The sequence below is a fragment of the Sciurus vulgaris genome (genome assembly GCF_902686455.1).
Source record: "Sciurus vulgaris genome assembly, chromosome: 9".
Lineage (NCBI taxonomy): Eukaryota > Metazoa > Chordata > Mammalia > Rodentia > Sciuridae > Sciurus > Sciurus vulgaris.
Genome location: NC_136469.1, coordinates 130,756,999 through 130,783,461, shown reverse-complemented (window position 1 = coordinate 130,783,461; position 26,463 = coordinate 130,756,999). Strand labels below are relative to the sequence as shown.

Here is a 26,463-nt window from a genome sequence, read left to right as displayed (position 1 = left end):
CAACTATACATCTTATCTTCATAATGTAAGTGATTTATGCCCATGCACAAAAATCTGTTTCCTGGGTGTAATATATAAAAGTATGTACTCTTATTTTGAGATGTGTTTTGAAACAATTAAAAAACATTAAAAAGCATCTAATGCCACGTTGAAATATTACTTAGAAATGGTTAAACTGGTACTATATTTTGTGGCTTTTTATATTCCAATTTGGCTTTTTTCTTCAGTTTGCTTAATTACATTAAGTACTTGCATGTAACAAAAATCTAAGGCTTGGGTTGACCACAGAAGACACCAAAGAGTGCAGTGCATAGGTCTAAAAGAGTTTGGACCTTTTACTAAGACTACCCAAATTGTTGTTGGTGTAACAGCCAAGGACACACATTTTCGTGCACCATCGGTTTAGTTAAAATAACGGTCGGTGCCCTGGAGGACAAGAGCACTTTCTTTTTACTATTGAAATAGGGATGCAGTCCGCAGTCGAATGCCATAGCATAGAGGTTGAAGTACAGGAAGACAGGGAACGAATTTCCACAGCTGGCTTTATGAATTAGTTGGATAGGGAGGAAGCTAAATGAAATTCCACAGCCGGGCAGGTCAGTCCTCGGAGCTCAAGAGGACCGAAGGCAAGGCAGTGGGAGGACGCCAGGCGTTGGAGAGAAGCCGAGTTAAGCACACGGCCTGGAGGCGCCTGGGTGTCAGGGGACTGGAGCTCGTCATCTCCTCTGCTCCTTGAAACTCTGATTCAGAAAACATTTCTGATCCGGTGCCCATTGGTCACCAAGAACAGCGCCTACGGTTCCGGAGCCGACCTTTCAACTAGCGGCGCTCGGTTGCCTGGGCAACCCCGTAAGGCGGGCGCCACATTCGCCTCCTTGCCATTGGCTTAGAGGACGCAGCGTGCGTCTGACGTCACTGAGTGGCGCCGGGGACCCCAGCCGCGCGAATCCATATTTCCCCAAATTCCAGCGGCTGGACGCCGAGCTGTTGCTGTTGGCAAGTGAGCGCTGGGCGGAAGCCCCACTTGGGACGGCGCTGTGTAGATCGCGGCGGGCGAGAAGCGCGGTAGGAACGGGCACTGGGACCGTAGACCCCGGCGCGGCTTTCCGGCTGGCCTGTTGCTAGCCTCGCGGGACCCGTTGCTAAGGACCCTTAAGTTTTTGAGCGCGGTGAGAGCTCTTTGCCTTTCCTGGGGTAGCGGTTTTGCTAGCTTTCACCCAAACCGGCCACCTCCCTGTCCCCGCGTTTTTAACCTGTTTTCTTCGTGACTTCCTCATTTTCAAACTTTGACAGCACCCCGGTCTTAAACTGGGTTACTTATTTGTAAGTGGGTGGTGGTGATGGGGATGTTGGACAGATACTCAGGATTTATTTTGTGGCAGAAAGGGCTTGGGTTATGTGGCTCTTGGGCTTTCTTTGTCCTTCGAATTTTGAAGGCGTTTTAGAGCTGGAACACACCACATCCTTAGTGGTGGTGGGGTCTATTAAACTTCGGGAACTTTCTAGACATAGGATTAGAGAATAGGAAAGAGGTGACCTCTATCCCTGAGAATTTAGCAAACAGTTGAATGCAGTTGTCTCAAAAATTGGGTGGAGGTGGGGGGCGGGGGAGGAAGTACACATACAGAAAGAGATGGGGTATTTGTGTTGTCCAAAACCACCTGTCTTTGACCGCAGGTGCTCGTGGTGACCCTAAGGGAAAAATGGTTCAGTGGTGCCTTACTTGTCTTTGTGACATAGTTTAGGTGTTCCACGTTCAGTGTATTTACGGATTCTAGTGTCTACTTAGAATTTTTTATATTATTCTGTAAAAGAATGAAATGGTGACCTTGATAGTATTTCTGTCAAAAATATTTCTTGTGTTCTCCTTTCTCCCTGTCAGTACTGCTTTACAATACCCTCCACAAGTTTACGACACCCTCCAAGAGATTTGTTGCAGGTAAGATGAACTAAGCACTTTTCTTATACAAACAACTTAAATCCAAAAAAACCTAAGCACACTTTTTTTTTTTTTTTTTTTTTTTGCCTTAATGATAAAAACTGATAGGTAATAGGTTTATCAAGTGAAAAAGTATTTTGGAAAGAAACTCTGTAACATGAGATATTATGAAAGTATACATACAAACACTTGAAATTGTTATGCATAAAACTGCCCCGTATACTTAAAAACTTGGTGAGCTCAATTTTCTAGTGTAAGTCTTTCAAATGAAGAGTTTCAGTGGCTCTGAACTCATTCCAAATAAAAAACAGCACTTTACCATTAGTACGTTACAGAAACAACATTTTTACCTAAATGAAGGTGGAAATTTAGCTGTAGAATTCCACAAAGAAAGTTTTGCAGAGTTCCTAGGTAGCATTTAAAGATGTGCATCATTTTTATGTTTGTGTTGGTCATCTTAGCAGTGCATATCTTTCAGCCATGACAGCTATTATAATTTTCCTTCAAAATAAATTGAAATTAAACTGGATCATCAAATTGATGTAGCCCAAGGTGTTAAACCAAAGTTTTTAAAAAGAAGGAAATATTTAATCACATTGATCACATCAGTATTAATGCTAATCCTAAAATCCATGTGTATTCAACTTTTGTTAAGCTTAATGTTGCAAAATACCTGTGATGATGAGCTTAAAAAGAGGAAAGGTTTATTGTGACTCACAGGTTTGGTAGTTTTAGTCCGTGTTTGTTTGGCTTATTACTTTGGGACCTTTGGTTAAATAGTACATTACAGAGGCAGTACTTGGGGGAAGCCTATTCATATCTGGTCAAGTAGGAAGCAAACAGTGAAAGAGGAGGGACTGAAGTCCTGACAGTTTCCTTCAAAGACATGCTGCCAAGTAGCCAGTCACATAACTTCCTTCCATTAAGCCCCACCTCCTAAAGGTTTACCACCTTCTAGTAGCACCGTGGGCTGGGGACCAAGTCTTTAACACATGGGCTTTTGGAGAATGCTTTTCGTAACCACAGCATACCTTTATAAAGAAAATAATATAATAGCTAAAACTTATATAGCACTTTCTATGTGCCAATCATTTATTTGTTTTATGTTTATTAACCTGGTCTTCAGTACCTAGAATGATTACTGGCATTATTTCCAAATAAAACATTTATTGACTACTACTTTTTCCCAGTGATTTGAGATGATGTCCTTTTTATACATTCAATTTCTATATGTGTTTGAGTGTACTTACTTCTGGGCATTCTGTTTTGCCAATAGACCAGTATGATACTCTTAAGTTATTTAGACTTTTAAAAATGCCTTAATGTGTTTTAGTGCTGGTCCCATTTCTGTGTTTATTTTTCTTTCCACTAAATTTAGCATCAGGTGATGTAGCTTAAAACTGTTAAGTTTTCATTGAGACTTGGTTAAATTTACAAATTAATTTACACAATAATATGGTCCTTCTATTTGTTGAAAGGCTATTTTTTTCCTTCAGTTGTATTTTAATTTTTATTTTAATAGGTCTCACATTTTTATTGACAAACATCTTATTTTTTGTTACTGTTACATATGAAATCTTTTTTTCCATTAAATATTCCAAAAGATTGTTTGTATATATGTAAACTACTGATTTTTGTATGTTGATTTTGTACTTGGTAATCTAATTGAGCTATCTTACTATCTGTATTGTAATAGCTATTAATAAAATATCTTGAATCTTCAAAAGAAAAAAACAGTTTGTAGAACCTTATATCATATTATTCCTCCTCCAGGAGCTTCTCAAAAACAGAAGCCAGGCACTATAGTAAGTACTTGTTGAGTAATCACAGAGCTGTCATTGCACATTAACATATTTAAATATTTAGCTTATTTTAGCATATTATATGAGAAATTTAATGAGATTTTTATTACCATATTAGTAGAAAATGACTTGGTGATGAAGTTAACATGGACATTAGGAAGATGCTTTCCGTTTGTGGGATGAGAATGAGGTCAATATATTAAATTAAGAAAATTGAAATTAAAATTCTATGTGCAGAAATAGTCTTTTCTTTTGTTTATCTTTCCCTACAACTTTGAACTGACACAGTATGTTTGAAATATTATCTGGCTAATTTTATTACATGGAATTTTGTCTTATTTTTGAAGATTTCTAATTTGTCAAGTAGAAATCATTTCATGTGAGCAATCATTTAAGAAAGTATTCATGTTTATCCTAAAGAAGAGAAAACTAAGGAGTGTAAATATATCAAAATTAATTCTACTGTCATATATAACTAAAAAGAACCAATTTAAAAAATAGTATTCTTATATATTTGGAAAGCTGTCACTTGGAAGTATAAGAGAATTTGTGTCACTTTCAGGGAAGATCTTGCAATTGAGGAGCAGTGTAAACTTCTACACTAGTTTATAGACATAAACTGGGAAATGCACTAATGGAAGAATAACTAGAATGTCATGGAAGTGAGGGAACAGAGTAGACAAGTAAAAAAAAGAAAAAGGAAACTATATAAATCAAGTGCCATAAAAGTGAACATTTGAGAAAGCAAGATCAGGAAAGGCTACATAGAAGTTGGTAACAGAGCTAGGCCTAAGAGTACAAGCAGGCACTTGGGTGTATAATTCTGTGGAGGTGTGTGTTTATTCCTTGCTTAAGAAAAAAATTTAGAAATGATTAGGTTGGATTAAATGGGAAATCTTAAGACTATGAGCTTTGAGCCCATCCAATAGTAGAAAAAGAACTGTAGAAGAGGGAGAAGTGAACTAGTATTTGCTGGGTGTTTTGGTCAGCTTTTTCACAGCACTATTGTAGAGGAGGAAGAGTTTATTTGAGGACTCCCAGTTTCAGCGGTCTCAATCCATGGACAGCTGGCTCCATTCCTCAGAGCTTGAGGTGAGGCTAAACATCATGGCAGAAGGATGCAGTTCACATCATCCGGAAGCACAGAGAGAGAGAGAGAGAGAGAGAGAGAGTCTCCACTCTCCAGATACAACATATATATCCCAAAGCCATGCCTCGATTCCAGTCTCCTCCAGATACATCCTGCCACTTCAGTTACCACTCAGTTTACCCCTATCATTTAAATAGCCAATTGGGTTAAGACATTTACATCCCAATCATTTCTCCTCTGAACCTTCTTGGATTGTCTCACAGGTGCGCTTTTTGGGAACACCTCATATCCAGACCATACACTGGGTGAACAACTTGATGTATAACCGTATTCATTCCTTCATAACAGCTTTCGTAAGGCTTTATTATTTCTCTCCTTTAATTGACCAAGAAGTCAAGGCCCAGGGATGCTAAATAATCTGCTTAAATTCATAAATCTTGTAATTGGAGTTCAGATACTGACCCAGTTGTGAGCATAAAGCTCTGTCTTCCTTATCACATGTTCATCACATCCGTAGGGTTGAGTGTAGAAAGTGAAGGAAAAGGAGACAATGAATAACCTAAGTTTTTCTGTCTGGAGCCAGGAGACTGGTAGTACCTTGAATTAAGAAGGATTTATAACTTCATTGTGACAAACTTAGTTTAAGTTAGCATAGGGAACTTGTAGCACATTTGGTAGAAGACTTGATTATGTCACTGAAGAAGTAGGTCATGATACACAAACCATAACATTTGGAATTTAGGAATTACAGAGGACAGAGAAGGTGGGGAGGCCACCCCTCTTAGAAACTTAGTATATGTTTCCTAATGTGGGCAGAGTATTGCATACAAGATTCTTAAGGTATATTTTAACAAATCATTTGGAAAAATAGTATGTTATACCTCTTGTTTTTTGCAGATCCTTTTTATTTTGCAGTTAATGAAATCATTGAAATTGACATAATATCATCTTTTCCTATTAGTCTTTTCAGGCATCTGGCTGTGTACCATAACTTTCTGTGTGTCTTCTACTGTATTTTTTACTCTGTTCTGTTTTGATCTTTCTGTTGATAACAGATAAACATATTTCAAAATGAAGTTTCATTTAACTGCAGGAATAAATAAGAAGCAATGCAGAAATCAGAATGCCCTGGAGGTTTACAGTTGAGAAACAGGGTAACAGGTACAGAGCCTTTCTTTGTTTTTTTTTTTTTAACCCCGCTGTGGTACTGGGTATTGTGTGTGCTCTTTCCTGCCTGAACTTTGCTTTTCTAAATGGAGAGACCAACGTTGTTAGTGAGACAGTCTGCTACATATGGATGCAGGATGAGCCTTATTGCATTCACCTCTTTTTTGTTGATGTTCTGTTTTTTCCAGGAACCTATGATCAAAGGACATCCTCAAGTAGACCAGTAAAACAGAGGACTACAGTTCAGCAAAGCAAATCCTCCTCATCAGTAAGCTCTCCAGAATCTGCAAAAAAACTTCATCCTCGACCAAGTGATAAACTTAACCCTAAAACAATTAATCCTGTAAGTACAATAAGTATTCCTAAATTGGTAGTGTTTTTAAAGGTATTTGGATTTAGCCTAACTGGTTGAGCCATTCTGAATGTTGTGCCAAGTTCCCTCTGTTTGTTTTGAGCTAGTTTAGTCAGTTTTGGTAGCCCAAAACTAGCAAAGAGAAAACTCCGGATAACTTTCAGAATGCTTCAGTAGCACAGAGTGCAAGTTTAGAATTAGCTCTTTCTTTCCTCTGCAAAAACGTGTGGAAGACAGGTAATGACTTGAGATATAAAATAAAATAAAGCATTGACTTACAAAACTCAGTTCGCATTCTGAGCAATGCACAGCCAAAGCAGTGTTTCACTCATCTGGATGTAATTCCCGTTAAGAAATTTTACGTTTTTAAAGTTGCTTTCAAATAATCGGATAAGTTACTTGAAAATATATACTCTATTTTTAAGCTTCTGCGTATTATTTTTTTAAAAATCAGTTATATTTTTTAATATGTTAATCTAATTTTGTAATTTAGTAACTATTTTATACGATTATATTCAAAGTACTATGTGGTAAATATTTTGTGCCTAAATTCTCCTTAAAAACTGGTTATTAATGTGCACATTATTTATGCTGTGATTAATTTGTTGTGATTGGTCATCTGTTACATTATTTGACAGTAGGTGTAACTAACGTATTAATATAATAGCAGACTAAAAGGTGTGAAGTTATATAATCTTACGAAGGCACAGCCAAACATATGTTTGTGAGAATCTTGCATGAGCTTTGGCTCTCTCATCTCCCCCACCCTCAACCTAATTCTTTGTTTTTATAAAAACTTAAAGCCAATTTGGAGAAATGCTACAGATTCTTTGAGCATAGACAACATCTGTATTTGACTGGAGAGTGAATGGGAGATATGCTGGTGGCTAAAACCAAATACTATCCTTGTTACTTAACACCTCTTCTCCATGCAGCCCTCACCTTGAAAAGGGGAAAGACCTGTCAATCCATGTGTGGTTTCAGCCACCTTCACACCTTCTGAAACAAGTTAGAGGCTTAAAAAATAAAATTTATCATGCTTTGTTGTGGGACAGAACTGACATTTTTTTCAGTTCTGTTGCTGAATGTTAATGATGCATGTTAACCCACAGTATTCTGAAAGGCAGGGTGTCTGATTTCAGCAGGATTAAAATTAGTTGGGTATTACAGAGTGGAGGTGAGAGTAATATTTTTTTATGTTTTATTTCAGTTTGGTGAACAGTCAAGGGCTCCTTCTGCATTTGCAGCTATTTACTCTAAAGGAGGTATTCCTTGCAGGTAAAATCAATACAATTTCTAACTGATCATATTATTCAAAATAATTGACTAAAATCAACACAGTATTCAGTTTAAACATATTGAAAAGTTTAAATATCAAGGTTGAAATAAAGGTGATGTATTATCCTGGCTTTTAAATTGGTATAGGTCCCTGGACATATTAAAGATAACCTAATTCTAAAATGTAATTACAGAGTTCTATGGTAAACTACCACATAATTGAAGAAATTGAACCACTTTTAAAACAATCAATTTAAGCATTTATACACTTGAGCAAAAGTGAAAGTGATAATTTAATGAAGTAATATTTCTTAGTAAGTACATATGTCTGCTTTAACTTTCCTTTGCATGTTTGTCCTGCTACGTTTCTTCACAAAGCATCAATTTTAGCCTGATCTAGATGATAGAAAATTTTATTTTCATGTGGAAAAGCTAGTCACAGTAATATTTTTTCTTTTGGTTTCATAATTTTAAAAATTAGTGTTTCATAATATTTTCAAATTTTGAGTGGAAAATAAGCTTTACGGTACGTTTTTCAATTCTTTGTTATTATTTCGTATTTGAAATCAGAATTGAGGCCCCATTTCAAGGTTTTTAAGTGTCATCCCCTCAAATAATTGTGTTTTGCTAAAAATATTAGTGTTATAGAACCTTTTGCTTAATGTAAAAATAACACTAAAGAAGTAGTCAAGAAATCAAGACCATTACAAAAAAAATGTGAATTCTGTTTGGGGGTAATTTAATTAGATCACCGTCACACTGTCATGGTTGCAGCAATGACCCCTTGAGTATATTCACCTATTGAAACTTACCAAATCATGTGTTTTAACTATGTATAATTTATTGTATCATTTATGCCTCAGCAATCCAAAAAAAAAAAAAAAAACAGTGGGGGAGCAGTGAAACTCTCAATTCACAGCTTACTGCTTTGTGACCCTGTAGGGGCCATTATTTCACTGTTTAACAGGGATTAAACCTGATTTGCCTTCAAATAATTACTACTATGGTTAAAATAAATGACCTCTATCTGAAAAACAAAGTTCTTTATAAAACATTAATTTTCCTAGTTATTGTACATTTACATTTTTCATTTCTGTAGATTACCTGTTTTGTTATAATTAGGACTGAAAGATAACCTATTGGAGCATTTGTTTTAAGATTCATAAATACAACATACTTAAATACCATAATTGCAGATTTAACAAATATTGAGTTACCAGTTTTTCTAAAGAATAAGAATTTGCATGATTATAGACATTGTTTTTTAAAATGTCCTTATAATACCTTTTAAAGTTATGATACTCCATGTTACAAGATAATTCTAATGTGGTTAACTCTATAAAGAATATGTATGTTACAAGATCACTGTTTAATACATATTTATATTTTCCTTGTTACCTTCACTGACTTTTGTATTTTAGATTGGTACATGGTTCAGTAAAACACAGGTTACAGTGGGAATGTCCTCCTGAAAATCTTCCATTTGATCCTCTTCTTATTACTTTAGCTGAGGTAAATATTTTATCTTTATTGAATATTTAAGGGAAAAATATTTTAAAATTGCATTCATTACATGCTATTTTAGAACTTTCCAGTAAATCTCATTCTGTACTTTTGAAATAACAATGAAACAATAGACGTTAAAACACTGTGCTCCCTTAGGAAGTAATTTGGATTGTCATATTAGTTTATTAGAAATTGATTAACCAGGTTTATAAACATGAAATTAGTCTATTGGGGATTTGTACATAAGTGGATGAAATATTCATACTTAAAGAAACAAAAATACATGGAGTCACAATGAGGAGAAAGATTCATTTTTTTTTTTTTCTTTTAAACTAGTTAAAGCAGAACAGCAGGAATTGAAACTTAAAATGCTGTCAGACACTAAGTGGTGGTTCTGTCCCTAAACAACTAATTGCATTAATGTAGTGCTTTCTTAGGAAATTGATACTGACTACCTTAATGTCCATTTGGAGAAATCTGTGGATGTCTGATCTATTTGTAAATTTCCAGTGGAATATCATAGAGGTGGTTTCTGTAAAAGATTTTTTTAAATCTTCTTATAGGTTCCCTTAGGTAATTTAATATCTGTGTCAGGGAAGAAGCTAGCTGAGTCTTAGTTTCAAGTGAATTGACATATCTTCTGTGAATTTTATTCCTAGAATTTGAACCAGAAGTTAAGAAATTAATTTACCAGTTGTCTTATGTTTAAACTTAGTAACTTGCCATATTTAAGAGTCAAGGATCATTTTGTTGTTGTTAAGAAACAAATGATTATATTAGAACTTTGATGAGCTTAGTTTAAACAGGTAATATGTTTATAAAATAAGCCACATAGTAGTAATTTAAGTGAAAACATGACATTGAGTGAACTCTAGTGCTTTTTTCTTTATTTAAAGAAACACTTGCATTTTCTATTAAAATACTGGGGAGGGGCAAGTGAAGGAGGACAGAAAAAGTAGATAATTTTGCTTTGTGATATTTTTAAATTACAATAAAAGCATCAAAATCTATAGGGCCTCTAGTTTTACAGTTACACTTAATGTCTTAAGTGGACTTACTACTGAAGATTGCCATGTTGATTTTATTAGGACATTGCTTTCCTTAATTTGTAACTCTACTTGCAGAATTATTTTGTTATTATAAATTGTGTATTTTCCAAGATCTGAGGAGATTCAGCTTATTCAGGATGGTGTAGCTGTAGTATTTGGGGGATAAACTATTTTGAAATTCACTTTTTAAACTTGATACTAAAATTTTTAAAGAATTAGTGATGTTTTCTTGGTTTTCAAAATAGCCTTTAAACATTTTATACATTGTAGTAAATTATGTTTTAAACAAATCAAAACTTATGATATCTTTGAACTCTATAGAAATCATAGGGTACAGTGAATGTTTTGATTTGAAGAGTCCTTAAAGGTACTCTGACGCTAGAAAACATAAAGTCAGTCTATTGTGTGCTTATTATCACCAAAGCTTGTATATCTTTATTGGGTAGCATTTTTATCTTTCCCTTCCACTCACTTAGTAACTGGTAAGTAGTACAGAGAAACCACCTTTGAAACTTACTTGAGCTTTTGACCTGTGATTCATCTTCAAAATGAACAGGATACAAGTACTCTTAAGATAAACCTGTGTTCTAAAATTTGTCTATGTGCTTGTTGGCCTTGTTTTCAAAAGTACAGTAGTGTTGAGGATAGGGAGTGATAGATAACTATTGGGAAGCAGGTATAAAGGACAAATCATTTGAAAATTAATATTGTTTCTAATGATGACTTTGCAGACAGTTATAATTATTCAGGTCATGTATAATTAGTCAAACTGAAGAAGTTTTGCTGCTGCTTTTTTTTTCCTATGTTTTATCTTTTTGAAAAAAGTCATACATCTCTTTATCTTGATTCACAGTGATTGGTTAAATCATGAAAATAGTGCTGTGTAGTTATTTCTAATGCATTTAGGGTGGAAGGCATGAGAAATGATCTGTAGAAGCTTATGCCATATTTTTATTTTGCATTCCAGTGTTAAAAATGACATTTGAAATTTTACAGTGTTTCTTGTTCATAGTATAAGATTTGGTTTCTGAATATCTTAATATAAAATATTTAAACATGAAGGAAATATGTATTAGGAACTCATTAAAGTTGTAGAATACATTAAGTTTGGGGTATAATAGGCATTCATAAAGGGGTGGTTTTAAACATTTTTAGACTAATTTGCTGTGCTTTCAGACATTGTTTAGAAGTAGATATAAAATGATTTTATATTCTAGTGTGTTTTCATCTTTCTTTTTTCATTTGTTTTTCCTTCTCTTCCATTTCTCCTTTTTCTCTTTCCTACATGGTTTTTTTTTCATTTTTTTCTTCATTCCTCTGTTTGTTTTCTTGTTTCTCCCTTCATTTTTCCTATTCCTATTATGTTTTCTTACTGTTTTTCTTTTCTTCTGTGGGTAGAGATTCCCTCTCTTTTGTGTATATCTTTTGTTCTACAGTTTCTTAGAGTAATTGAAATTTATAATTACTGAATTATATATATTAGGAAAGCAATAATCATACTTTTGATTTAGGTTAGTGAAAATGCAATTTTTTATTTATTAGCATAACAAGGTGGTAGTGAAACTTTTTTTCCATTTTATTTTTTGTCTTTGACAGGGCCTGAGAGAGACTAAACATCCGTATACCTTTGTGTCAAAGGAGGGTTTTAGAGAATTACTTTTGGTCAAAGGTGCTCCTGAAAAAGCTATTCCTTTGCTACCTAGACTGATTCCCGTGCTAAAGGCAGCTCTGGTATGTCATCACTTACTTCATTGTGCTTTTTATTTAGAAATCACATGATAGAAAAAAGAAAGCTCCAATATATGTAGACTATTTTATGCCTTCTCCCCTATTTCTGTATTATATGCAAAGTAGTCCTTGATCTGTGATTTTGTTGTATATGCAAAATGAGACCATTGTTATTCAAGGCCAGATGATTATAGGATGCACTCAGGGTGTAAACTGGGAAATTTTGAGTAATTGGAAGAAGCAGTGAACTCAAAGTAGTCGTTCTATAAGCTAGATATATTAGTTAATGCTTTAGTCATGATGATAATTTGGTAAAATTTTGCTTCTAGAAGTCCCGTATTAAAGGGTATTTTTGAAATTCTGGTTTTTATTATTATCTTCTAATTTTAAATATTTAATCTTAACTTTTTTCCCTACCTTCTTTCCCATTTTTCTAACCCACCCATCCACCCTTTTGTTTCTTCTCGTTCACCTCTCCTCTGTACCTCCAACCAACCAACCCAAAAGGTCCATTCGAATGATGAAGTGTTTGAAAGAGGATTGTGTGCTCTGGTCCAGTTAAGTGTCATAGTTGGTCCTTCCCTAAATGATCATCTGAAACATCTGCTTACCAGTGTAAGTATTGCAAAGATTAGGGCATTGTGGATACCACATATGTGCGCGCACACACACGGCTTCACGATTTTAATTTATTTAAATTAATCATTGAAATATCTCAAAACCTTAAAAAAAGTCGTCCTAACCAGAAAATATGGAGATTGGACTTACAGTATTCTCTTTATTGTTTTAAAAATGGAAATGCTGATAAGAGCAGAGTTTAAGCTCATAATATAAAGTAACCAAAATTGAATTTATAAAAACTAATGAACAGTATAATAGTATTATACCTGTGTTGATTAACTATGAATTATATACAGCACTCATACACCCTGAGCCTTGGCATCTAGGATTTTTATTGCAGTCTGTCACTCAGGCATGACTGCCTTCATGCCTTTGTGTTTAGAGATTGGTCCGTAACCTTTCCAGAATCTAGCTGATACTCTAACTTAAGGCCCCGACCATAAGTCACATTCCTAGTGTAGATCATCTGGTATAGCCAGAAGCCCCCAAGATAATAGAAATATTCCTGTGTGGCAGGGCATTTTAAAAGCTTAGCGATTACCATCCAGGAGGTAGGAACAAGGACCAAAACTTTATTTAGGTAAGGTTAATCCTTTATTGCACACCAATAGGAAGACTTAAAGTCCCAACTGAGATTAACCACAAAGAGAATGGGGGGCCAGGCGCAGTGACTCATGCTTGTAATACCAGCAACTAGGGAGCCAGTGCAAGAGGATTCCAAGTTCAAGACTAGTCTAAGCAATGTAGCAAAGCCCAAGCAACTTAGCTAGACTCTGTCTCAAAATTAAAAAAAATAAAGGGGCTGGTGGTGTAGCTCAGTGGTTAAGCACCCCTGTGTTCAATCCCTAATACAAAAAAAAGAACCCAAGAGGATGGGAGGACCGTTGCACAATCTGAAAAAAGTAAACTGAAAGACTGTAGAAAAATGTTTTCTCATCAGCCCCTAGGCATTGATAGGCCCTGTGAATCTCTTTCTTTCAAGTTGCCTTTCTCTTCTTTTTTTTTTCTTTTTAATCTTTCTGATAGTCTCTTCTGATCCTGCCCAATCTTTGATGACTGACTGATAGGCCCTGCTACCCAATGTACAAGGGTATGAAGTACTCCTATTGCGTTACTGTTTATCCCTGGGAGAAGGAATGACCAGAACCAACCTTATATGGCCTGGACCATATAAATATGCCTGTCTTATGTAAATTTTAATGAGATGTTTCCTAAAAGAGGCCTTGATATCTTAAGTTATGGGATGTTCTTGAAGTTCTTTTGTGTCTGTGGTTGAACATTGTTACTTTTTCTAATCATTTCAACCCCTACATCACCTCCCCACCCCCACCCATGGACTTCAAAAGCTTTCCAAGAGACTAATGGACAAGAAATTCAAAGAGCCAATCACAAGTGCATTACAGAAGCTGGAGCAGCATGGTGGAAGTGTAAGTAGAACATTCTTGGTTAAGTCACATTTTTGACTGTTTTGTTTAACTTTTAGTTCTAGTATAAAAAAAATTTTTAACAAGTATTATCCCATTTCAGCTGTAAGTAAATATGTGAAGGTGATATTTTCGTTTTAGAGCTCACAGTTTCTGGGACTAAGGTCACAGTTTCTTGGTAAACCCATGGAGTGTATATTTTTCACTGTGCTTACCAAGTGGCACACCAGGCAGTATACCACTAGTTTCTTCCTGTAAAGTTTTTTAAATGTTTTGTTTTGACCATTGGGAAGCTCAGGAGGAAAAAAAATACCTCATTTGCAGAACTCATTTGAAATCAGACTTTCTTCCCCTCTGCTTTTATATACTTGGTGCTGGGGATTGACCCCAGGGCTGTGTACATGCTGAGCCGGCACTTTACCATTGAGCAATACTCCCAGCTCTCTTTTTTTCCATTTAATTCGCCATCTTTTTTGCCTCAAAATTTTACAATCTACCATAAAGATTGAAATGACACTTCTGAATAACTGCGCTATTGTGTGTCGCATGTGAGTATACACACACACACATTCTCTCTCTCTGTCCCTCTCTCTCTCTCTCTCTCTCTTTGAATAGTTCATTACTTTTCAAGGTATTCTATTACTATTTGGTGTCAAATAACAGGTTGCATTTTCATCATTTGAAAGAAGTGTTCACATAATTAAGTTTTAGAACTATTTCCATAGATCAGTCTTGTTTTGGAGATTACAGTTTATCAGATTTTAATAATAGAATCACATGTAATTATCTTAACAGTGAAAAAAAGTTTCATTTTTGGTACTTTCAAAAGGAATTAATTATAAGAAAATTTATATGATCATAAAAATTGTAAAATGGTGAACAAGTTAGTTTAAGCTTTACCTAAATTATCTAGTTCCACTTATTCTAATGAGTTTCTTAATTGATTGTACTGTTTCCATAATGAATGTCTTGATAAAGTTTATAAAGAGCCACTAAGTCCCTAAGCCTACTAGATAATAAATTTCTGTTGTGATTTAAGACGTAGGCAGAGGATTAGCATTCACACATCTTGTTGAGAAGATTTGTAGAGAACTGGTCTCTAGCCAACCCAGTAACCCCTCTTAACAAAAGTGAAATACTTATTCACAAATATACTTGCTAAACTGAGAATTTAAAATGTATTTATCCTTTCCTCCTTTATGAAATGTGAGTAAACAGATGCTACATACTGATGACAGCTTTTTTCTCAGTTTAATCCCTCTATTTTATTTTCTATAAAGATACATTGTAACCAACTAAAATTTAGTGAAATTTCCAATTACAACATAATCTTTGAAATGGGAGAAAAGAGTCAATGGGCATGCTTTGTTTACTACCATAGGTCTTAAAATTTCTAGAATGTAGTAGAGATTATTTTAATATTTGCTGAACCTTTAACCAAATAACACAATTGATGCAAATAATACAATTTGCAATCTATCTTTCAAAGTAGTCAGTATTATCTTTTACCTCACAGGGGCTGGAGGAAGACTATGTATGGGCATGCTTCTGTTTGTACCTCATTTTAATTTCAGTTTTGCCAACCCGGGCAATTCCCCTTAATTGCTTTCATCCAAGGATAGGTATCTGTCCCTTTTCCTGTTCCTTAACCAGTTCTTCACCATCCTTCACACTCTCCTACTGTTCACTGGATCAGAACTCTCATCCCTGATTCCTGTTGTTTTGCTCCCTTTATTGAATTCATTCCCTTAAATTATAAATATGCCCCATATTTTTTTCGACAGTTTTTCCTCCTACATAAGCTCCCATTTCTCCCTTACAGCTTTTTAATCTGAAATTCTCCCTAAATGCTTTTCCACATTGTGTGCATAATGGAACAGTAAGAAGTGTGTGTGTTTGTGTGTTTGGGCGGGGCTGTTAGCATGTAAAGAGATTTTTTTTTTTTTTTTTCCGGGTACTGGAGTTTGAACTCAGAGGTGCTTGGCCACTGAGCCACATCCCCAGCCCTATTTTTTTGTATTTTATTTAGAGACGGGGTCTTACTGAGTTGCTTAGCACCTCTCCATTGCTGAGGTTGGCTTTGAACTAGTGATCCTCTTGTCTCAACCTCCTGAGCTGCTGGGATTACAGGCATGTGCCATCATGCCCAGCTAAAGAGATCTTGAAACAGCACATTTAGATTTATAGCTGGGATACAGAGGATGTAGTTGACCAATCCCAGGGTTCTAGAGAGTAAGTTCCTTTTTTAATGCCACACAATCTCATTAGCTTTCAATGTTATGAATACAGAATTTTCAAAAAACTTTTGTAGTTATGACTCTTAAGATATTATTTTCTTCAGATGTCTTGTACTCTCCTCCTTATGTCCTATGTCATATTTTAATAATTATGTAATTGCAATAGAAAATTTTCTCTGAAATTGCATATCAAAGACTCAGTTTAATTATTATTATGCTTGCCTTTGGTACTTTCAGTTCTTCATGAACTTAATCATATTTCTCCTCTAAGAACTTAAGTTTCTTTAAATGTCAGAAATGAGTCTTTTAAAAAAGATTATTCTCTATTGCAGTTTCACATTTCTTAGTGTCTCTCTATATTATGATGTGAAGATCCATCTCCTGGAAAAATAAATAGAACATCTGTTACAGACAGAGTTACTTCTTGTAAATAATCTTATTACTACCCACCTTAAATTGTGAGCAGTTCATTCCTAGCCTAATATAATTTTCTTAGTAATATGCTCATTTGTTGTGGGAAAGCCATACACTTAAATATACCCTAATCTGTCTTTCTTTATTGAGTATGTGAGAATGTGCTTCATGATAGGTGCTCTTCTGTGTACCTTTAGGCATCAAATTCACCTAGTCTTCATACAATCCTCAGAGGTAGAGTTTGTTGTTGATCTCCTTTAAAGATCAAGAAACTCAAGTGCAGAGAAATCATTAACCCAGGTTTGACAGTGAAATAACTGAAAGAAGCTGAATTTGAATACTGGTCTGACTCCTAACTGCTTATCCAAATACTTTTTAAAAAGAAAGAAACAATCTTTATTTTACTTAGGAAAAAAGTTCTACTTTTCATTCCATCATTTTGTCCTTATTCCATTTTATTAGGCATACTCCTGCACATGATGATACCTAGTAGGTATCATCATGTGCAGGAGTATGCCTAATAAAATAAAAGTATGCATAATGATGCTAACCTGTTTTTCTGTTGGCAGGGAAGCCTTTCAATCATTAAATCCAAAATTCCAACGTATTGCTCTATATGCTGTTGAATAAGGGAGCCAACAGAAGTCATCTTCCTGCTGACCTTGGAACCCTGGAACCTTATTCAGTTTGGTTTATTCTTCTGTAAATCACAACCACCAGTCATTGTTTACTAGGTTAAGATAATTATATGTACCTGCTGAATCATAGTGAAGGTTGCTCATCAACGAAAAGGAATGGCTAATAATGGAAAGTTATTAAAGGAACTTTTGTAATAGTGTAATTTTGTGGTTTTTTATCATTTGTGTGAAGGACCATTCAGTTTACAAGATCAGGTATGTTTGTATTTATTTTCTAGTGCCTTTTTATTTGTAACATGCTTTTGCAGTCATTTGTAGCTGTGCATTTATATTTATAGGTTTTTTTGCCATTTCTTAGTTTTTATATATATCAAGCCTATAGAAATTTAAAATATTGGTTTAATACTTGTGAATTCACTATTTGCATTGTAAATATGTATTTTATTATGTAGGATGCTTGGAAAATTACTTGCCAGAGTATTCTAGTTTAAGAAATTTTTTTAAGTGTGTAAATTACATTACGGGTTTGTTGTGTTTTACAACTTGTTAAAACTACCTAAACTTTAGGTGTTAATTGTATTTAAGTAAATGTTATTTTTGCATTTCATGACCTGAAAGTTTTGATGTATATAAACAGATACTCAGAAATTAAAATCTTTAAACTTGTATTTATTCAGTGACTTTGTTGTGCTTGCTTATGTTTAATAGTGAATTTAGCATTTTAAAAGAAATTTTAAGATATAATTTACTGCATGTCTGTAATCCCAGCAGCTCAGGAGGTGAGGGAGGAGGATTGCAAGTTCAAAGCCAGCCTCAGCAATGAGGAAGGCCCCTGAGCAACTTAGTGAGACCTGTCTCAAAGGAAAAAATATAAAGAGGACTGGGGATGTGGCTCAGTGTTTGAGCACTCCTGGGTTCAATCCCTGGTACCAGGAAAAACAAAAAAGATATAATTTACAGATATAGTTCAGAATTTTCAATGTAGAAGCTGACTATAGATCATTCTGAAAGAGGAAGAAGTAGAGGAAGAGACATAGCAAGCAAGAATGAGACCTATCTTACTGGCAAGAAGAGAGACTATATGAACTTGAGTATCCACACTAAATCCAAAACAGTGATACTTTGAAAGATTGGGGATATTTAAATCAAAAGAATGAAATCACTATTTTACATGGAAGCAAACTATCTTAGATCTCGGAAGCATCTACAAATGCCCTTTCCTTTTTCTATCCCCCAAGCACCTGGGTGAACCTCTTTGTAATGTCCACTTTATTTATTTATGTACTTATTTATTTATTTATTTTTTAATTGGTACCAGGGATTGGACCCAGGGGCTCTTAACCACTGAGCCACATCCCCAGCCCTTTTTTGTACTTTATTTAGAGTCAGGGTCTCATTGAGTCGCTTAGGGCCTCTCTAAGTTGCTGAGTCTGGCTTTGAACCTTGGGGTCCTCCTGCCTCAGCTTCCTGAGCTGCTGTGATTATGCATGCACCACTGCACAGTCTCACAGCTGCCTGCCCACTGGACTTGATTTGATTTTTTTCTTCTTTGTATTCAACAACCAAAGATATCTACAATCTAGAAAATGCCATGAGATTGTAATTATTAGATAAGAAACATTATTTAAAAATAGTATTAGAATAAAGACCTATAACAGACAGTAGAGTTATAAACACTTTATTTTGCTTTTATTTTTCCTTTTTGAAATACAAAATGTGCACATTGAGTTTACACAAACACGCGATGGCAAATTTCAGTGTACATGTATTGTACTACTCTTAATTTCTACACTGGTGATAGCAGGGCAGCTTTCAACATCCTATCTCTACACCAGAATAGATAACCTGATTTATTGTTGCAAAGACAGTTGCAAATTCCTCCTCTTGTAGCCTCTTGGTCTTCGTGATATTTCCACAAAACAGGGAAGATATGTTTATCTATGGTAATGTTGTGGCAATTTTTACAGTTTTGACTTAAGGATCTGAATTGTTGGAGTTTTAGGATGAGCTAAATCATAATACAATCCAAATGAGTAATTCAGCATTTATATTCATTTTCTATGAAATCTTGGTAGTAGTTCTCAATAAGATAGAATCATTGGTGCTTTCAAAGAGAATTCTGCTTGCTGTTTGTTCCTAATAGCTTTGGGGTAGTCAGGGTTTCTTTGTCCCTGAATGGCTTATAATATAAACATGCTGTGAGGAAGTCAGGTGAAAGGAGATGAATCGGCCTTTAATGCTGTTAAGGATTACTTGTTATTAAGCATTATTGTGTATTGGAGGACAGATATCCTGACCCTTTGCATTTGTCTGTAAACATCCTTGGTTTCACAACTTCTTGAACTGCACATAATGACATAATAGAAAATGGTCCACCTGTAAGATTGAACAAATCCAAAATTATATATATATGTGTGTGTGTGTGTGTGTATATATATTATGTAGGCCTTGGCTGTAATATGCATTATGGAAAATTAAGAAATGCTTATTAAAATAAGTTTTATTAGGCATATGCTGATATCTGTTAATAAACTAACTTGTTAAATGTTATAAAAAATGAGAGTAAATTAATGTCTTTTAACAGAAGGTGGGAGATCCATAGTGGTTGGGACTTTGTGTTTTTAGTTTTGGTAGTAATCTTGTTGATGTTCTATAAATGGAATTAAATGAAATTTAGAAATTAAATGCAGATGCAGATATTTTAGAAAACCATTTAAAATCCTTGGACTGAGTACATACAAATGAGTAGCAAAAACACTGATATTTTAAAATCACTGGTATGTGAAAGCCTCAATAATCCCATGGCTAAAGAATCAAAACTATATGCCAAATTCTATTACTTTTGAATATTCATAGAGTATGAAATGAGTTAGAACATCTCATGGACTCAGTGACATTATGAAAAGGATGCAAATTTATAATGGGAAAAAACAGATCTTCAGGGGATTGTTTTATATTAAAACAAAGCTTGTTCGCATAATATGCCTCAGTGTAAAGCTGAGCAATCTATGCTAAAAGTGGTAGCTCCAACTTAAGTGGTAGGGTAGTTCACATTTGTCTGTCTGAGGATCTGTTTGACAAGTTATATCACATTTTCGAAGAGCTGCATGGAGCGCATTATGTTTTCATCCTGCAAGGGAGAAACAGAGGGATTCAATTTAGCATATCTGCCGTGGTAAGTTATCTGTTGGGCCTGTTAAGTATCGCCTCCTCCCACCAACTTCCTATGCCAAAGCTAACATACTGTTTGCAAATGTAAATGACTCTCTATCCATCTTCCACATGATTCCCGGGAGAATCCATTTTATGTATCCTTGAGTATACAGACTCAGATGCTTTATTTAAATCTTGCTGTTAATAGAGAATATTTCTCAAATGATAATGCCAAAATGGAAACCACAGAGGCACTGGTAACTCAAAGTGAGCAAATGAGAATTTTGACATTTCAGGTAGATCACAAGCCAAATCACAGATTTGTACAGATGCAAGGAAACAGGGAGTGAGTGTGTGTGTGTGTGTGTGTGTGTGTGAGAGAGAGAGAGAGAGAGAGAGAGAGAGCGAGAGCACTATGCACCAGCTACCTAAGGATTGGCGTTTTGAGCATGGGAATCCAGATGGTGGATTAAGAAGGATGAACGTTTGCAGTAATCATGCTTCTCTTTCTGTGTTTACTAGTTATGGCTAAATCTGTGTGGCCCTTTGGAGCTTCTAAAAATGATAGGAATTTGTTGGGATGAACCCAACTACTATGTATAACTATAAAACTAGTAAAAAAAGTTAATTGTGCCCCACAAAATAGATAAAATTAAACGGAAAAACAAATGAGCTCAAACCAGAGAGAGGATTGGATAGGAGAAAGCATTACACAGTGGCTGTGTTCAGTTTAGTATATTCCTTAGAAATGAGCTACGAGGACAGACTGGACGTTTTAGAAGCTCATGTCAATTTTATGAATGCTCTGTGAGCTGTTCATAGTCACAGTAAATGGCGGCTGAGCCAATAATGGCTTCCATTGCTTGAAACCAAGTAATGACATCACCATTAGCTAGGTTAATGTTACCATGTTAATTCTATCCAAAGATCACTACTTTGAAATATGATCTAAGACACAGGCGTGCAACAGGAAAGATAAAGAACAATAAAAAGTGAGGAAAAAACCTAAAGCAACAAATTTCTTTTGTTTCCATGATTGTTTTAAAAATCCTTTATTGTGATTCTATACACACATCAAGTCCAATAATTCTAGTGAGCTAACACTGGTTTTCCTAAGTGTACAGATTTCTCCTTTGAGAATTTTCTACTCTCTTTTTTGTGACTGAAGAAGACATTTCCTGGGTTCAGCTAAAAAGCCATTTCTTGCTTACAAACACCAGAGCAATAACATTTCTTTTAGAAATTGGATATCAGCTTGACTTGTGATATATATGTGGCTGTACTTAATTTCTAATTCTATGGAGACATAGATAAATATACATAAGTCCAGGAAAAGAGCCATTAGGTTGCTCATGTTTCATTGTCAAAAATGAACACTCACTGAGGAATTTGGTGAGCCAAAACACAGTACCTGAGTAATGTTTGTACCTCCAGAGCTTTCTACTTAACCTGCCTCCAGGAGGCACCATATAATGTTGATTGAATGAATGTATAAATTAACACTTGTTTTCAGAGTAGTAGTCCTGTCTCCATCGGAGTGCTGAGCTTAGACATTCGATCTTTATATTTTGCCCAGTTTATGTTGCTTAACTTGCAATCTCACTGTAGCTGTTATGGAAACAAAAGGGACAGTTCTTTCCTATCAGTACTTACTTTTTGGCAACTTTCGATGAACTCATCAATGGTAACAACCCCATCTTTATTTTTGTCCATTTTCTGTTCAGGAAGAAAAGAGAACATATTATTCAGACTTACCTTACCTTTCCCTGTCCTCCCACCTGAACCCAATGGCCAAAGTGGGTAAAAAGAAAGCCCGTCTGCTTGTTTTATGTGGAAGAATTGCATCATAGCAGGAACTTGAGGTTTCTTGGAATAAGAATCATATGACCAAATCCTTCCATGTTGTGCTTTTTCCAGTGCAGTGTGAAGACCTAGAGTCACGCTGCCCTAGGTAAAAAGCCTGTTTTCTGAATATGACAGCTCAGATGATTTGCTCTACTTTTAGAGCCATGGTTTTCTCATCTGTAAAATGGGGCAAATGAGGGTTTATAATCTCATGACATTCTCGTGAGAACTGAATGGAAATAAATGAAAACTTGTGAAACTTGTTAATTGCTTAGTGATATCATGAACATTCAGTGATTATACTCATAGGGGTTATAATAAATTCAAAATTATTAAATTTACCAAGATGGTTAAGTTTTCTATTGTTTTGTCCTTTTCAGTAAAACTTATCTGCCTTTGTGTTCTTTTGAATCATCATGGTGCTTTTCAAATATCAGGAATTTTTCACCAGTTTTCCCTCCCTCCCTGACTTCTGTTTTCATTCCTACCTGGAAAAATGTCTCAACGTGTTGTCTGGGAGCGTCTTCTTTGAGGACAGGATATGTACATTTACCCATCATATCGTATATTGCCTTCATTATATCAAGCATTTCCTGGAAAAGAAGAGACACGAGTCTGCATACTAAGTATAAAGAATCTAAGAAACTTTGACAAATTTTTTCCAAATGTTTCAAATTTTTAAAAATTATCTTTGATTCGTCATGAGCTGCCTTTTGGGTTTTCTAAAGGCAAAACCAACAAATAGCTTTTTGCCTTTTGCAGCAGAATCAGAATGTAAGAATCAATTCTTAGTTGCAAAATGAAACAGATTCCAATCAATGAAAGTGCAAAGGAACTGAACAGACACTTCACAGAAGAAGATATGTGATCAATAAAGATTTTATCTCAGACCAGTCAGAATTCCAGTTATCAAGAATACAAGTAACAAATGTTGGCAAGGATGTGGGGGGAAAGGCACACCCATAGATTGCTGGTGGGACTGCAAATTGGTGCAACCACTCTGGAAAGCAGTATAGAGATTCCTTGGAAAACTTGGAAAAGAACCACCATTTGATCCAATTATCCCACTCCTTGGTATATACCCAAACGACTTAAAATCAGCATACTCTAGTGATGTGGCCACATCAATGTTTATAGCAACTCAATTCACGACAGCTAAGCTGTGCAACCAACCTAGGTGCCCATCAACAAATGAATGGATGAAGAAAATGTGGTACATAAACACAATGGAATATTACTCAGCCACAAAGAAGAATGGAATTATGGCATTTGCTGGTAAAAGGATGGAACTGGACACTGTCATGCTAAGTAAAATAAGCCAATCTCCAAAAAGCCAATGACCAAATTTTTTCTCTGACAACGTAGATGCTGACTCACAATAAGCGGGGAGTAGGGAGGAAGGAGTGCAGGTTCACCAAATTGCACAGGGGGGAATGGAATGAAGGGAGGGAGAATGGGAATGGAAAAGGCAGTAGAGTGAATTGGACATAATTTTCCTATGTTCATATATGAACACACCACTGGTGTAACGCTACATCATGTACAACCACAAGAATGGGAAGTTATACTCTATGTATGTTTGATATGTCAAAATACATTCTACTGTAATGTATAACTAAAAATAACGAACCCCTCCCCACCAAGAAAAGAAGCAGATTTGATACATTTAACATCAGGAAAGGAGTGTTCTGGTTTAGTGTTTGGATTTCTGTAGACGTTACATTTTGTCTATTGAGTTATTACATGACTTGTTTACTGTTTACCAGTTTCTATTGGCAATAAAATATGTTGTGTTTATAATTACTAAAATGAATTACTAATTACAAATAATTACTAATTATTTGACTTATCAAGATTTTCCTTATTTTTTCCTACTATAGCTTTAAATGAAGAAGTCACACATAAATGATTGTCAAAATATTTTGACTCTGGGAGACACCTTGACATGTTAAATAATATCTAATTTTTGTTTTTGTCATTCTCAATCTTATGAGACTAAAAATAATATTGAATTACTTCAGCATTCAGATTTATCATTTCCATAAAAAGTCTGGTTAGATGGATAATACTGATTAATATATATTTACTTTTGAGAGTATTCTAATTTAAATGATTAAATAGCTTGTAGTTTAAAACAGGTGAAACTTTTTAAGATGTTTGGAACATAGATAGCTATGTTCAAAAAAGTTTGTCAGATGTAGGCAGAATTCATGAACTGTGTTACCCATAGGGATCGAAAGGAAGTGAAGGTCTGAAAGATACGTAATGCTCCTGAGACACCTGGGTAATGAATGTCCATGCTATATGAAATACAGAAGAGGCCCCAGGTATTTGGGATATGCTCCATATACATGAGCAATTAATATTCATGAGGTCTTAATTCAGGAATTAATGGTAACACCTATTCTGACCCTATGTGTCCTTTGCTTAAGAAAAATAAATCGGTCCAGGGAAGCACCTCAGTGATAAAAGGCTTGCCAAGCCTGTGAGTGGCCCTGAGATCAATTCCAGGACCAAAAGTAAAAAGTAGTGCCAGGTATGGGGGTGCACACCTGTATTCCTAGCAACTGGGGAGGCTGAGGCAGGAGGACTGCATGTTTGAGGACATCTTGGACAGTCTAGTGAGATCTTGTCACAAAAAAATATTAAGAGGGCAGTGGATATAGCTCTGCAGTAAAGTGCTCCTAGGTTTACTCTCCAATACCACAAGAAGCAAGGAAGGAAACCAACACACAGAACTACTGATCAAGCTATAGCTGTGGTCAGACATGTCCTTGTCCTCTGATAGAGCAGGTTCGTGTCATTGGTCCTGGGCATTCTGTCTGTAGGACCCTTTGTTCACAACCCAGCTCAGGGGAAGCGAGTGAGGCAGAGGGAAAGGTCCTATGAACACGGAGAGTACCCAGGATTCGGGTGGCATGTCCTGTAACACTGACCCTGTCCTACTCTAAGTGTGGTACCCGACCTAACCCATTCCTTTCCCTTTGCTTCTCACTGTTTTAAGTTTAAACCATCTTTATTAGGTCAGGGAGTCTTCTTCTCTGGATAGCCTGCCTGGAAGCGTGCTTGGAGAACCCACCATTGCATCAGTTCATTCCCATGAAGCACAAGTCAGAGCACAATCCATATGATTGCAAAATTCCTTGCTTCCACAGGGATTGGGTTTTGTTTAAGGAAAAGGGTTTCAGGCCAAATATTCAAACATGGTTTGGAAACATTTCTTCCCCTCTGATTCTAACCACCATCTTTATTCCATTCCCAGTATCTATTAATCAAAATGCCTGTAGGAGCTGGGTGTGGTGGCACATGCCTGTAATCCCAGCAGCTCAGAAGGGTGAGGCAGGAGATCTCAAGTTCAGAGGCAGCCTCAGCAATTTAGTTAGGCCCTAGGCAACTTAGTGAGACCCTGTCTCAAAATAAAAATTAAAAAAAATATAAAGGGCTAGGAATTTGACTCAGTGATTAACTGCCATTTGGTTTAATCCCCTCATATGAATAGATAATAGTAACAACAATAATAATAAATGCCTGTAGGAAATAAGGGTAATATATATATATATATATATATATATATATATATATATCTTATACATATTCTTTGGAGATTGACCCTAAACTATTCCTATCCATTCTATTATTTTTATTAGAATATGTCTCTCTTCCACCACAATATAATTTGGATTTCCTGAAAAAAATCATTTTAAGATTAATAATTGCAATTGTTCATCATTTTGAAGAAATGAAAATGGTCCAGAGTTTAGCTGTGTTGTTAAGGCTTCTCTCACCTCTTTAGTGATGTAGCCATCTTTATTTATGTCATACAAATTAAATGCCCAGTTGAGTTTTTCTTGTACTGTCCCCCGGAGTAAAATGGAAAGACCCTTGATGAAATCCTAAAAAGAAACAAAAATACAATTTAGAACTCTGATAAAGTTCTCTCTCAAATAATGGATGCAAAGGTAACAACCCTCTGGATTGTGAACAATTTATTTAGAAAAATGACTAAAATGTTTTTTGTTATTTGTCTCTTGGAGATCTCTGCAGGAATAAATCTCTCCTTATCCTTAACATTCTCACATGGAAACCGAGTATAAACTGAGTGCACTACAACTGCACACTATCAGATTCTGTTTTTGAAATACAAGCATGCACCTGATATACTTCCAGGGAAAAACAGCCTCTGACGAGAAATGTGAACTTTCCACAAGCAGCAGACTGAC

At 35.4% G+C, this 26,463-nt stretch overlaps 2 protein-coding genes across 12 annotated transcripts in view; one reads left to right on the top strand and one right to left on the bottom strand.

The window, feature by feature from the left end:
- The first annotated feature begins 913 nt into the window (after positions 1-913).
- On the top strand, positions 914-18,432 carry PACRGL (parkin coregulated like). 6 transcript variants are annotated; one of them, XM_079154790.1, is made up of 11 exons: positions 914-1,000; positions 1,883-1,939; positions 3,713-3,744; positions 5,925-5,992; positions 6,187-6,341; positions 7,561-7,628; positions 9,050-9,140; positions 11,780-11,914; positions 12,419-12,526; positions 13,879-13,959; positions 17,177-18,432. In XM_079154790.1, the coding sequence occupies exons 4-11, from the start codon at positions 5,941-5,943 to the stop codon at positions 17,231-17,233; spliced, it is 747 nt and encodes a 248-aa protein (XP_079010916.1). In that variant the 5' UTR covers positions 914-1,000; positions 1,883-1,939; positions 3,713-3,744; positions 5,925-5,940; the 3' UTR covers positions 17,234-18,432. The 6 variants fall into 6 exon arrangements, with proteins under 6 accessions (XP_079010916.1, XP_079010914.1, XP_079010913.1 ...); XM_079154788.1 differs by having other exon boundaries at positions 5,887-5,992; XM_079154787.1 differs by having other exon boundaries at positions 921-1,065.
- A 488-nt stretch (positions 18,433-18,920) lies between these two features.
- The window catches only part of KCNIP4 (potassium voltage-gated channel interacting protein 4), a 1,142,821-nt gene continuing 1,135,278 nt past the window's right edge, over positions 18,921-26,463 (bottom strand). For 2 of the 6 annotated variants that reach the window (XM_079154784.1, XM_079154783.1), the window contains exons 5-8: positions 26,029-26,136; positions 22,732-22,836; positions 22,052-22,114; positions 18,921-20,375 (exon numbers count right to left, since the gene is read on the bottom strand). In XM_079154784.1, the coding sequence (XP_079010910.1) occupies positions 20,328-20,375; positions 22,052-22,114; positions 22,732-22,836; positions 26,029-26,136 (324 nt within the window). In that variant the 3' untranslated portion in view covers positions 18,921-20,327. The remainder of the gene's footprint in view (positions 20,376-22,051; positions 22,115-22,731; positions 22,837-26,028; positions 26,137-26,463) is intronic. The other 4 variants (XM_079154780.1, XM_079154785.1, XM_079154782.1 and 1 more) reach the window with 3 other exon arrangements.